This window comes from Ursus arctos, unplaced genomic scaffold (genome assembly GCF_023065955.2).
Source record: "Ursus arctos isolate Adak ecotype North America unplaced genomic scaffold, UrsArc2.0 scaffold_4, whole genome shotgun sequence".
Classification (NCBI taxonomy): Eukaryota; Metazoa; Chordata; class Mammalia; order Carnivora; family Ursidae; genus Ursus; species Ursus arctos.
Genome location: NW_026623056.1, coordinates 84,721,839 through 84,736,296, shown reverse-complemented (window position 1 = coordinate 84,736,296; position 14,458 = coordinate 84,721,839). Strand labels below are relative to the sequence as shown.

Here is a 14,458-nt window from a genome sequence, read left to right as displayed (position 1 = left end):
CAGAGCCCAGTTCCTCTCCGGTGCTGAAGACCGGCCAGCAAGCCCTTTATCAGTGAACAGCGTGATATTACCTGAGCCTTACCCTGGAGCAGGTGTGTGTGGCCTAACCCCTAAAAATCAGATAAATCCCTTGGCATGGGTTTATTTTCCTTTTTAATAATATAATCATAAAAAGTAGTCAGACTTACTGAGCATTTAATATGGCCCCAAACTGTGCTACTTGCTTCCCATATGGCCTATCTCACTTATTCTTCACTACTACCATTTGAAGTAGGAAAACTATGTATCAGAGAAAATAAGTGACTTGCCCAGGGTAAAGGCAGAATTCAGTGCCTTAAATCTATCCGTGATTTAAATTAGGTGCTTTCCCTAGTCTGCTAGGGGGTTATCTCTAACATGGGAACAGCTGTTTGCAACTCCATATTAGGCAGATAATCCATCAGTCCACCTGAATACAGGTCCCCCACTAGCTGTAATTCCCTAAAGGCAAGGACTATAATCCATTCACTACTGAGGCCCCCAAACAGTGACCCTAGTAAAGCAAATGCTCATTGGCAACACAAATGAATGAGGCTGTGCATAACTTCATTGGCCTACGAATGAATGAATGAACTAATCAATGGGAATGAATAAATGCAACGGCTGTCAGCATGATGGTCAGTGCCATAGGAAGAAACCTTTCCAAGCATCATCCGCTCCCAGGGTCTTCACTGATACCGGACTAGAAGCTCCAGGGGGGCCGGAACTACACTGGTCTTATTCATCAGGCTACTCCTAGCTAAGTTAGCACATGCCTAGCACATACTAAAATTTCAGTCAACTTTTGTTCTTTTCGATGGACTGACTTATCAGAGGCAATCCCTTCAAGAATAAGTAGCCCTACTTTCCGGAGAATGACCGACAGTGGTTCTCTTCCTCAGCCGATGGCTTCTTCTCTGGATAACTCCCATCTTCTCCCTGCCTTCTTCCTCTTCCCAGAATAGGTATATAGAGTGTTACAAGCACCATTCTTCACCCCACCTTCCACCGGATTTTTTCTTAAATCCGATTAGCATACAAGTTAAGCAGAGGAACACTGTGTAGGATGTATCTGAATTAGAACCCTGCACTGTGACTGTTGCAAGGGGCTTTGAGATCATGACCTTTCAGAATCGAGAATGAGGACGTGTAAACACGTGGTCCAGGCTCAAAGACAAGCATGGAGGCCACATCTCCTGCCTCTCAGTCCCGCGCTTGCGGTGGCCCACAGCACTGCCATTTCCACGCTGCCTCCATGTGTTCATGTGGGCCCCATCGGAGCAGGAACGGTTAACGGAACAGTAAACCCGGCATACACATATCATTGGCGCTAGTTTTTTTTGTTCTATTTTGTGCTTTTGGTTTTTCATGGTTTTTTTGTTTTGTTTTGTTTAATAATACATGTAGAATTAGAAAACACCCAAAAAACCTGACATGGGAAGCTCGCCATCACCACCTTCTGGCCCACCACTGGCAATGACTCCAGAGACAGCTTACTACGGTCACATGAATGAAAACTGATCACCCAGGGGTCCTTTGGGTTTTTAGTGCTGTCCTTCCTCTGACGCTGGAAAGCTAAGTTGTGGTGTGAAGCAAGAATGTCGAATCTAAAACCCTGGGTTCAGAAAAAAACAGTCACAGAAGTTGGACTTTAATCATAAAGATCATTTTACCAAAGCATATTTTTAAAAGGCTGTGAAACATTATGCAACGTTTGCATGGTTTAATTATGAGTTTAGAAAAGCCTAGCACAACTTTTTCACTACAGTAAAACATGACAGAGCATGAATCATGGCATAATACTTTATGCTTACTGTGGTTTTAGACATGGGGTTAGGGGTGCTGGGCTGTCTACACAGCAAGGCATGAATTACTGAACCGCAATTCACACCCTGGAGGGCTTTATGACAATTATAAAACCTCTTTTGTTTGCTTCTTAAATGATTAAAATATTTGAATACTATATATTCACCCAGCAAATGTGTATATCTAGGACGTATCTGAGACTAAAATATCTGAGTCTGTGATTTACTTTTCACTTGGAGCAAAACACTTGTAATATGGGAATATTGAACAAGCTGCTGTTTTGCTCTTTGCTTTCAATTATTGGAAACACTGTCACCTGTAAGGCTGCGCAGGATCCTTGACTGTACTGGACCATTCATTTCCACTGAGTTTAGAATGGACCGGCTCTTTTATTCCTTGCCCTCAAGGAATTCTCCAAAATTCAGAATGGAATGAGGACCCTTCTTTAATATTAGATTTCAGAGATTCTAAGTTAAAATATTTGCCCAGATTTTCCAAACTTAAAAATCGAATTATTTTTAAAGAAAAGAAAAGAAAAGAAAAGAAAAGAAAAGAAAAGAAAAGAAAAGAAAAGAAAAAGAAATCGATCTACATGAGGGACAGGGAGAGGGGCAGGCAGGAGAAGACCCAGGGATCCAGGTGGCTCTCCAAACCCCTGATTCTGTTATCTGCTCTGCCGGCCGCGAACAGATAAACAGAAACAGCAAACTTGAACTGCTGGAAATGAAAAGCCCCTGGAGGAACTAGAACTGAATACTTCACTATGAGTAGGAAGAACTCACTCCTTTACATCCTGGCACATACACAGCCTGCGCCCAGTATTTTCCTGAGGAATGTTGCTCTCTCTAGATTTACTCCCAGGTTCACGCAGCCCTGGCTATGAAGATCCCCGGGAGAAGGTGGGACACAAAGAGAAAAATCAGTGTTTAACCTTAAAGAAATGGAAGGCGATCTTGTAGGGGGGGGAGCATGTCCCATTTAACTTTTCTTACACGGGTTGCCTGAGATTAGAGGGTTTGTTCATTTTTTCTTCTTCTTTTCATCTGCACTGTGATGCTTTTGAAAACTAAGACTCCTATGAATGCTGGAGTCAAATTTACAAAATCCTTTTTACCTAAATCTTCTGAAGTCAGAGTTTTGTCTCTTCTCTATCCCAGTCCTCATTTAATGGCCATCTATAAAATACTTGCTCAACATTCTGCCCTTTAAATGTTGCAAACTTGAGGTCTTGAAAAGGTGCCGGACACCCGTCGGTCTGGGTTGGTAGAGCCAGCTCTCGACTGCTGGGCTTGTGAACTAGTCCTCTGGCCTCATCACCAGCTTCCCAGCCAGACCTTCTTTTCTAAATTCCTTGGGAGAGAATTCACCTAAATAGAGGACACTTAAAAGCCCTTGGGATATTTTTGCCAAAGGTACAAAGAAAGAAAAAAAACAACAACTCTATGTTCTTTTTTGCTTACTGAGTACAGACGGATAGGTGATCCCCTGAGCTTATAAAATGTTTCTGAGGAGGAGAATTGTAACTCTTGGTAAAGCCAAAATTGTCTGGGCAGTTGACACATGCCGTAGTTCAACAGGTGAGCCTTAACACTTCTACCTGGAAAGTATATTCACCTTCCCCCATCATTATGAGCATGATTCAGTCCAACCTCTGGAAGGAACAGTTACCAGAGGAAAATCTTCAAGAATCACACATAAACTGTATTTCAGTATCTTGGGCGGGGGGTAGAGAGGGTGGAAATCATCAATCAAAAGCAAATACTTGGACTTACTAAACACTGGTCAACAGGCCACAGGCATGAATAACATATTTAAACAAAAGTGACTAGCTCTTTATTTAAAGATTTTTTTTTTCTTAAATCCCACCCCACTCTACGTCTGACTGAGCTCTCTGATTCTCTGCAGACACAAGGCAGATCCAGCCATCCCCACCGTGGTCCTATGATCAGTCCTACCAGTACCTGGGATCGATAGCCTCCCCTTCCGTACACCCGGCAACACCCATCTCACCTGGACGGGCCAGTGGCATGAGCACCCTCTCTGCAGAGCTTTCTAGTCGACTCACAAGTAAGCTGCTTGAACCCACCCTTGGAAGTTGAGCTAGAGTGGAAGGTTCGAGAGACTGGAGCTGCATGAAGGGGTTGGCAGTCATTCTGGGGGGTAAAATTTGGTTTAAAGACAAGGTTGTCTAAGTCCCAGGCCCATTCACGGATTTTCCCTGATGCATAGAGACAGAGATTATGACTATGAAGGCAGAAGGGGATGATTTGGGCATTTTGGGGTTCCTCACACTTGGTGGGAGGTAGCAGTTGGAGGATTAATAATCTACAAGGCCAAAGGAATTAGCATCTAGAACTCAGGTGGGACTGTCCATCTGATGGTGGCGAGCTTTCACAGGTCATGTCAGCGACACTGGGGTACCTGTGGAAGGGGAAGCAGCTACACCCCAAATGAGACATTTTGAACTAAGAGCTGTTCATCCCAGATTAGAGGAACAGAATGGAAAGCTCGGGTGTCGTGGTTAGCATAATTGTTGTTAATACGAGCTCATTAAATATTAGTCATTTAACCTATGAGACCTTTGGGCTTGGCACTCACCTTTGCTCGTGGGCAGGGAAATCGGAGTTAGAGAAAAATTCCTTTGTTGAAAGCAAAAGAAGAAACTCCCTGTTTGGAGCTTTGAAATTGGAGCTGGACCAAACTGTGAAAATACTTCAGAGAACTTCAGCATTATGAAGCCGGCGAACACACTTCATATGTGTGGGGAGGGGGGTGGTTGTTTTTGCTTTTCAGCTCTTGAGCTCAGATTATAGTAGATTAGGGGGCAGGCGAAGGGGCAAAGGCGTCACGTCTGCCATTTTAAATGTCGCATAATGTGGCATTTTCCAGACAGTTGTGATTACTGGAGAGTTCACCAAATGCTTTAGCTTCTTCTCGGAGCTTTTTAACAGCAGCACCATCGGCATCTGGGGCCAGAGAATTCTTTGTTGCGGGGGGCTGTCCTGTGCACTGTGGGATAATTAGCAGCATCTCTGGCCTCTAGATGCAGTGACAGGCCCCCTCCCCCGCATCAAGACAGCCAAAAATGTCTCCAGATACTGCCGGATATCCAGAGGGCCCCCCAGCTGCCCCCCAGTTGAGAACCACTTCAAGTATTCTTAGGCACTGTGGTAAAGTGGGAAAGCCAACTGAGTTGCCCACTTTTTGCATTAATGCCAACATTGTCAGGGCACCTGCGGGGCTAAGGAGTTGAGGAAGTAGCATAAGAACGATGACGTCTGTTCAGCCTGTTGTTCAGAAGTTCTGTTCCCTCAGGACCAGTTTGATTCCAAAGGCACTTGTCAACTTTTATTGATTCTTCTCGGTGGCACTGCTCTGCTCTCTACATCTAAAACAATTACTGTTTTCCTTGGTAATGTGCCTGCTGTGGGTCCCTTGGAATTTATTACGTAAGACTTTTGACTTGGTCAGCACCCAAGATCCGCACCTTATAGTTTCAAGAGCCCTCGGGTGGGGGCAGCCGCCCCAACTGACCAGTGTTCAGATGTGGGGGCGACTTTTTTTTTTTTAAGATTTTATTTATTTATTCGACAGAGATAGAGACAGCCAGCGAGAGAGGGAACACAAGCAGGGGGAGTTGGAAGAGGAAGAAGCAGGCTCATAGCGGAGGAGCCTGATGTGGGGCTCGATCCCATAACGCCAGGATCACGCCCTGAGCCGAAGGCAGACGCTTAACCATTGTGCCACCCAGGCACCCCGACTTTTTGTTTTTTTAAAAGGAATCGGTACCGTGCGCTCCCAAGTCCCATGTTGCTGTTACGCTTCTGAATAACCAGGACCTCAGTTACCCAAGGAGTGGGGAAGGGTGTTTTATGGCATGAGGGTGTGAAGTACACAGAAACCACGTCCCATTCCAGCACCCAAGAATGGTTCTCCCCTGTCTTGGAGGGAGGGCAGGAGAGAATTCCAGATGAGCTTTCCCCAGTGGCAGAGAAAGGCGTGGGAGACTGCTCTTCCACTCTGCAGATGTCCCTCTGAGAAATCAAGCCTGGAGTGCAGGCCTGGCCTGGGGGCAGGAGGGGGTTGTGACACATAAAAGAAAAGTGGCTGCCTGGCTGCCAGCTTTGAGAACCTGACACGGCTCTGCGCCTGCTTTTCCTTTTAATCCCACCCCAGAGCTCTGTGTACGGCCCCTCTCCCCGCCCCCAGCCCCACCTGGACTTCCTTCTGCAAGGGGGACTTGCACTCTTTTTCTCTCTCTCTCTCTCCTTTGCAGACAGTCTCCACACCTTGTCTGAAAAGAGATGTCATCTGGAGGTTTTCCTTTATTTTTTTTTCTTTAAAAAAAATTAATGTTTAGCTGCCAACCTGGGCGACAGACAGCATGCATTAATCTGAGTCATGCAAAAGATCCTTTTAAGGCAGCCATTATCTGCTCAGGCTGTTTAATCCTTTGGGGGCAGTGGGAGGGGCCGGAGTGGGACAGCTTTCATCCATGTTGAGCTGTAGAACGAACACTTGAGCTGTCATGGCAAATATTTAGCCCAATAGGTGGGGAAACATTTCCAACTAAAATACCTGAACCTCCTAATCCCCAGATTTCCTACCCTTTAAAAGCTCCCTGTGACTATCAGGGGTCCCCACGCCCTCCCGCTATGGAATAAGGGGGCACCAGGCCAACCCAAAGGACCAATGGGCAACAGACAGGTGGGGTGAATGGTGCATGACAGTGGGGCTTGGTAGGAAATGTCAGACGGGACATAAAAATGGAAACAAATATTTGAATAGATCATTTGAATTGGAACATATCTAGAGGGCCGAAGCTCTTTTATTATCAAAATGGGCGGGAAAAGCTAATTTGACCAAACGGGTGGTCTTTTGTTCAGTGGCACTGGTGCCGTGTAGACAGAAGGAGAATCAGGGGCAGTACTGAAGTTCTTTCAGATATTCTGCCCGCAAGTGAAAGAACTATTTTCCCCTGACAGCTGAGACCATAACATCATTCCATTACTTATGTCCGTGACCAGCCGCGGACTCACTTGGGATTACGGTAACTTGGTACCATCACCACATTACCGTGTAGTCGTTGGAACAGACTGGCAGAGCATGTCCAGACATCGCCATGAAACAGGGTGACCTTTCATTCATTTTCCAGTGGATTCACCTTTTTGTCTTAGGGCAAATGAAGCAAGAGGAGTAATGGGCAGAGTCATTAATTTGTGTCCAAAGTCTTGCATCAGATGCCAACAAATTGATTGTATTTGCCTAATGCTCTTCCTCCTACCTCGGCTTCTCCTGAGACTATAGAAATCTAACTGGAAAAATGGAGTCAAGCTTCCTGTCACAGCTCTCTGGGTGAGCAAAAACAAGTGACACAGAGCTTGCTCACAGACGGCCCCAGTAAGCGGGCAGGGACAAACCGTGTGGAATGAGGTGCGGCCTGGCTTCAGGACGAGCTAGAGAGTGGCCGTGGAAGGGCAGCCCCAGACCCACTGTCCGTTTACAGCGCTTTCCCTGCCCACATGTCTGACTGGCTTTGAAAAGATTAACAGGAGTGTTTGTTTGAAAGTCAGACTCCTGGTTTCCTCATTAGCAGAGAGATTGGCTGCAGACTTTGGTTGTTTCTATAAACTTTAATTACCTCTCTGATGAGGAGTATATACCTCCTCATCACATTCACCCCAAATTTATAAAGGAGTTCGGAGAGAGGGAAGGAGGAGGAGGGAGGGGGAGAAGGGGGAGAGAGAGAGGGAGAGAGTGTGGGAGGGAGACAGAGAGAGAGAGAGACAGGCAGAAAGAGAATGAGAACACTAGCTCTCCCTGCTGGAATAATAGGCTTGAAATATGAGGAAGTTGATCAACCCCGGATGCCTTCCAAAACCAGATTAATCTACCCTGGTAGCTTTCCTTTCAGAGCAAACTCTTGGCTCTGTCAAGTTTCTCTATGGGCCTGAACACAAAAGGACACAGACCACATGCCATCCTGAGCTTGGAGTTATTTTGTATGTTGATTTGAGAACTTCCAGATTTTAAAACATTTAATTCTTGCCTCTGCTATCTTTTGGGTTTGCTGATGTGAAGACTACTACGGTCCGGGCCCAGTCATTTGATGAATAATTCTGAGGAACAGTTGCCCCCAGGACACCATCCTACATCTACATGGTGGTTCTCAGTTGGGGGGGTTGCTTGCCCTCCCCCCACGGTACCCCCAGAACATTTGTCAGTGTCTGGAGACATTGTTAGTTGTCACAGTGGGGGGTGGGGGGGCACTACGGGCACCTGGTGGGCAGAGGCCAAGGATGCGGCCAAACATCCTACAATGCATGGGACAGCCCCCACCGCCCCGACAAATAACTATCTGGCCCAAAATGTCAATACACTGCTGAGAAACTGAGCTACAGGACACAGGGAACGCTTCCTGGCACCCAAAGCCCCTAGTAGTTCCCAAGGGCAGCCTATGGTGAAGAAAAAAGGCAGAAGGACACAATGAAGGCCGAAGCCAGTTTCTGAACCAGAAATGCGTACTCCTAACAAAATGAGTTTTACAGACAAAGCTTTGCCATTCCTGGTAAAACTGCAACACGTGCAAAAATGGCGTGGATAAATCAAGGCCCTGCGGTCATTTGTGTTAACAAATCAGTGAAGCACATATGAGAGACTACCAGGTGAAACTGAGGCCGTGTCCTTCTAAAAATGTGGAAGTAGTCTCAAGGCACATGTGGGGGAGGAAGAATGGTATTGATACTCACTGACATCCACTCACAGTCACTACTACACCATGCATTAGGTCAAATCATAAGAAATTGCCAATTTTGAACTGTTTGAGACCTACAGAAACGGCAGTTTCCTATGATTCAACCTAAATATTATGTATAATGTATTATATATTATATAATGTATATAATGTATATATATCATATAATATATTCTATTAATCTACGGATGCATACATTACATTAGTATTACATAATTTTGTAAGTTACATATTATAATTATATTAATATCACAGACTACATTTATCTTAATACACAAATTACATGTATATCAATATATTAATTATAGAGGGCTGGCAAACTTTTTTCCATAAAGGGCCAGATACTAAATATTTTAGGCTTCCCGGGTCCTACGGTCTGTGTCATGACGACTCCGCTCTGCAGGGGTGGCTCAACAGCACTATGATAAATAGCGAACAGAATGAGTGAGGCTCATTCCAGTGAAACTTTATGTATGCCCAATGATATGTGAATTTCACATAATTTTCACATCAGGGAACATTATCCTTCTCTTCACTTTTTTCAACTGTTTAGAAAAGTAACTCATTCTCAGCTTGGGGGCCGTACAAAAATTGGTGGCGGCTAGAAGGTGGGTTTGCCAACCCTGTAATTGCATCGGTATTATACGTATTATATCCATATATAGTATGTGTTATGTTACATTGTATTACATTCTATTATATTGTAATGACATTGTAGCCCACCCCACCTTACATTCCGTGACGCCGCGAATTACCACCCTCTGTCAGCGTGCACCGTCACACCACCTCCCTGCCCACTAGCATGCTGGGTAGGCGGGCCCCTGCGCTCCCGGGGCAGCAGCATTCTGGGTAATCCTCCTGTGGGCGGGCCGTGGGCGGGCGGCGGGCGGGAGGGGCGTGGCCTCCCCAGCTCCCGCCTCACACTCTTTTCTCGCCCGACCCCCCGCAGCGGCCCCCGATCTGACGGCCTTCGGTGACCCGCGCCAGTTCCCCGCGCTGCCCTCCATCTCAGACCCTCGCATGCACTACCCCGGCGCCTTCACCTACTCCCCGACGCCCGTCACGTCGGGCATCGGCATCGGCATGTCGGCCATGAGCTCGGCCACGCGCTACCACACGTACCTGCCGCCGCCCTACCCCGGCTCGTCGCAGGCACAGGGCGGCCCCTTCCAGGCCAGCTCGCCCTCCTACCACCTGTACTACGGCGCTTCGGCCGGCTCCTACCAGTTCTCCATGGTGGGCGGCGAGCGCTCGCCGCCGCGTATCCTGCCGCCCTGCACCAATGCCTCCACGGGCTCGGCGCTGCTCAACCCCAGCCTCCCGAACCAGAGCGACGTGGTGGAGGCTGAGGGCAGCCACAGCAACTCGCCCACCAACATGGCGCCCGCCGCGCGCCTCGAGGAGGCCGTGTGGCGGCCCTACTGAGGGCCCTGTGGCGGCCAGGCGGGAGGAGCGCCCCGGCCCAGGCCCAGCCTTCGCCCTGGAGAGCCCGCGGGGGCGGGGTCTGCGGCCGGCGCCTTGGGGGTGGGGGGGGCGCCCCTGCGAACTGGGTTCTGGGATCTCGCTCCGCGCCCACCCGGCCCCCGGAGCCGCCTGCGCCCCCCGAGGCCGTGCGGAGCGTCCGGAGCGCCGTGGCTGTGGGCCCCGCTCACCTTTTCCGAACCTGATCCAACCTGAGGGTGTCCGCTTCGCCAGCGCGCGGACGCGTCGTAAGGCAAACAGGAAGATTCCCAGAGGGAAACTGTGAATGCTTCTGATTTAGCGATGCTGTGAATAAAAGAAAGATTTTATACCCTTGACTTCACTTTTTAACCAAGTTGTTTATTCCGAAGAGTGGAATTTTGGTTGGGGTGGGGGCGGGGAATGCAACTCCTCTTGTTTGGTATCTAATTCATATTTTTTGATTTTCTTTTCCAGCACCTTATAAATTGCAAAATGCGTATTTGCATTTGGGGTGGTGTGTGTGTATGTGTATATATATATATATATATATATATAAATTTGAGCTTGCTTCTTGCTTTAACAATTGAAAGAAATATGATTCCTTTTTCTGTACGTTTTATTTAACTTTTCTTTTGGACTTTCGTGTAGTTGTTCTTTTGAGAAACAGCTACAGCTTTGGGTCATTTTCAACTACTGTATTCCCACAAGGAATCCCTAGATATTTATGTATCTTGATGTTTAGACACTTACTTATGTGTTGATACTTTTTTTATTATTTAAATGTACTTATATTAAGAAGAAAAATATCAAGTACTACATTTTTGTTTTTGATAGTAGCCAAAGTTAAATGTATCACATTGAAGAAGGCTGGAAAAAAAGGATGGGCAATGTGATGACTTGGTTATCTAAATATTGTTTACATTAAACTCCCTTTCATGTTAATCAGACGAGTTGGTAGCTAATGCAGCAATGTGTTTAATACGCTTTTTTAGATACTGAGGGTCACTTGAAGGATCTGAAGTATGGAATTTTCTGCCAAGCTCAACAAAGGGTCTCATATCGGACTCCCTCCCTTCAAACAGAGAAGGTCAAATCTGGTTCCAGGAGGTTCAGATAGATGCCAAAGATTCACCTCTGGAGAGGATTTATTTTCTGCCTAGGGGTTTGCTCCCTCCACGGGCTCTTGATAATTTCAGACATGCTTTGTAACCATTGAATCCGAAGTAAGCTATGTAGAAGAGCAGTATCCACATGGGAACTGAATGAATGGATTTATGGGTTCCTTAACTGCTCCCTTCTGGGGTAGTAAGGAGATCATCTGAATCCAGAATTCAGATTTTTTAGCTCCAAGAAAATACTCCTATTTGATACAGTACCTGTTCATTGATGCAGATCAAAACTTGTGGCTGTCCCCCAAGGCTGGGAGTGGAAGAAACTAGACCCGGTGCTTTTGATGCCTGAAGGTGTCCAGCTGAATTTTCATAGGGTGAGCTCAGAGGAGACCTGGACAGGACAGTTTTCCTCTGTGTGTCTCGATGGAGTCACATGGGAAAACATTGCCCCTACCTGTGCCGGACTCCATCCCATGCTGCTGATTCAGCATCCGTCTTTGCATTGCTTTCCCCAGGCTGAGACCCTACCTAACGGGGTGTGTGCACTTTTATCCGTGCATCAGCATGACAGGAAAGATTCATGTCACTGCTGCCCATGGCTACGATTCAAAAGTATCCAATGTCTCTGTAAATTTTATGGCACTATTTTTATTGGAGAATTTGGTCAGAATGCAGTTGTACAACTCATAAATACTAACTGCTGATTTTGACATACGTGTGCTCAAAATGATCTGGTTGTTATTTAATGTACCTCTTAAATTAGTTGAAATGATTTCAGGTCAACTCTGAAGAGTATTTGAAAGCAGGACTTCAGAACAGTGTTTGATTTTTATTTTATAAATTTAAGGATTCAAATTAGAAAGATCTTTGGCTGCAGGCAGCAAAACAGCTGGTCTTATTTAAAACAACTTGTTTTTGAGTTTTCTTATATATATATATATATATATTGATTATTTGTTTTACACAGATGCAGTAGCACTTTGGTAAGAATTAAAGAGTAAAGCAGTTTGTGTTGTCAGTCAGGTCATTCTTATCTAGAAAAGAGCTAAAACAGATCTTGGAGAAACTCAGAATATATTCATTTTCATTTTCGATGGGATTTTCTCTCCGCGATTCAATTTGATGTTTTATTCTGTATTATATTTTTGCAGCAAAATTCCCCTTAAATGTCACTAAATTGAAAATTTTTATTTTTGGAAAAGACCTTTGGCCCCTTCACCCCAAATCGAACCTAAGTGTTCTTTTCAGCACATGTTGCCGTATCTGACCTGACAAAATGTTGGGGGGAAATGAAGGAAAAAAAATTTATATTTTTCAGTTCATTTTTGGTACCTGAAGATATTCCAACTCAAAACCAGCCTAATGCCCTAGAAGGGGGATCAGTGAATCCTCACATTGAATCAATCAAAGGCACACCCACGGGTTTGCCCAGTTAAGAGTCTCACAGACCCTTAACCAGCATATGTAGTACTTAATCGTTCCAGAAAAAAATTAAATCAAACTTTGATTGTTTTGGAGATAGGCCTCACATCACACTTAATGCTTTTTCGCCCCAGAGAAATTGCATTCATTGCCTTCAGGTAAATTAAGGTGGTCCTTTAATCAAGGAGACCCTTAAGCCAATAATATAATAACTGGATGTATCTGGGAGCATTGGTCCAAGAGAAGAAAGATTAAGCCATTTCTACTGCTTGTTCATGCCTTTATTTATAATGTCAACATGGACATATATTTTCATTCTTTTTGGTTTTCTCACTATATTCCTTATATGACTTATATTTCTTACATGACCTATATTTCTTTCTTTCTCTGGCCCCCTAAAACCTCCGTTTCTCTTCCCCTCCCTCCGCCAAACCTCTTCTCCCTCCTCCATTCTTTCGCACACACACCCCCAACTTCACACCAAATGTCCAGAACACGAGGAGCTGCAGGTCTCCTCCCTTTACATAAAGGAACATGGTGAGTCAGCCTTTCTCCTGCTCCTCGCGGGTTTCTTCCAGCAGAACAGAGACATTGCCAACCATTTTGGATCTGCTTGCTGTCCAAGTGCAGCCACAGAAGCCTTCCTGGACAAATTACAATCAGCGAGTTAGTAGACGGGTTTCTGCTGCCTCGCATTTCTGTGCAGATAAACAGAAATGCTCTGATTGGAAAGGAAATGAATGGTTTCACTCAAATGTCCTGCAATTTAGGATTGCAGGTTTCTGTCTGAAAGACCTTCTTCCTTAGGACATTCCGTCCTGGTGATTTTGTTTTTGGTGGGTTTTTTTTCTGGGGGTACAACATGTTTGGGGTCTTTTATACATGAAAAATCAGTTAACAATAATCTCAGAACACATTTTTTACATCTGAACAAAATGCCTGTTTGTTTACCTACAGTATACAATCGTTTGGGGTTTTTGTTTGTCTGTTTGTTTGGAGTTTTTCCCCTCCCTTTGGCCAGATCAGTATTGATGAAGCTGATCATTTGGCCTTTTTTTTTTTCCTTCCAGAAGAGTTGCATCAACAAAGTTAATTGTATTTATGTATGTAAATAGATTTTAAGCTTCATTATAAAATATTGTTAATACCTGTAATAACTTTTTTTTTTCAATTTTTTGTGTGTGTTTCTAAGGACTTTTTCTTATGTTTGCTAAATACTGTAGACGAAAAATGCTTCTTTCTACTTTGTTTATTTTAGACTTAAAAATGAGCTACTTTTTATTCACTTTTGTAAAGAGCTAATAGCATGGTTCCAATTTTTTTTTAAGTTCACTTTTTGTTCTAGGGAAAATGAATGTGCAAAAAAAAAGAACTGTTGGTTATTTGTGCTATTGTGGATGTATAAAAATCAATGGAAAAAAATAAACTTCCAAATTGAAATGACAGTAAAACACATCTATTGAAAAAGTAACCATGGGAATTGCGGTCCTACTTGGACAAGCCCCACCTAGTGTCTATTTGTGTAGCAGTTACTGGATCTGTTCACAAAGCATCCTGGAAATTTGTGTATGCTTTCTTTGTCCCTGGTACTGACATATTGAATACTTCCCCGAAAAGGAACTGTCAGTCTCGAAGTTTAAACCGGATACGGTATGAGAGAACACCCTCCCCCACCAAGCCCCTCTCCAAGGTGTTTCCAGACAGTGCAGGAGAGCAGGCACTCCATGGTGTGTGGTCTACTGCTCAGAGTCAAAGTGGCTGCCCCCCTCCACCGGGAGCGTTCCCCGTGCCCAGCCTGCGCAGGGCAGCTGGACTGCTCCTGCCCAGGACCCACTGGAGCCTTACTTTCTTTGTATCACAGTTTCTCCTGTAAATCCAGTAGTATCACTAGCGAATGGCAAAT

General features: G+C 45.1%; 1 protein-coding gene across 3 annotated transcripts in view; it reads left to right on the top strand.

Moving 5' to 3' along the window:
* The window catches only part of RUNX1 (RUNX family transcription factor 1), a 243,627-nt gene extending 229,632 nt beyond the window's left edge, over nucleotides 1-13,995 (top strand). For all 3 annotated transcript variants that reach the window (XM_026508403.3, XM_057306541.1, XM_057306540.1), the window contains 2 exons: nucleotides 3,730-3,891; nucleotides 9,528-13,995. In XM_026508403.3, the coding sequence (XP_026364188.1) occupies nucleotides 3,730-3,891; nucleotides 9,528-10,003 (638 nt within the window). In that variant the 3' untranslated portion in view covers nucleotides 10,004-13,995. The remainder of the gene's footprint in view (nucleotides 1-3,729; nucleotides 3,892-9,527) is intronic.
* The last annotated feature ends 463 nt before the right edge of the window (nucleotides 13,996-14,458 follow it).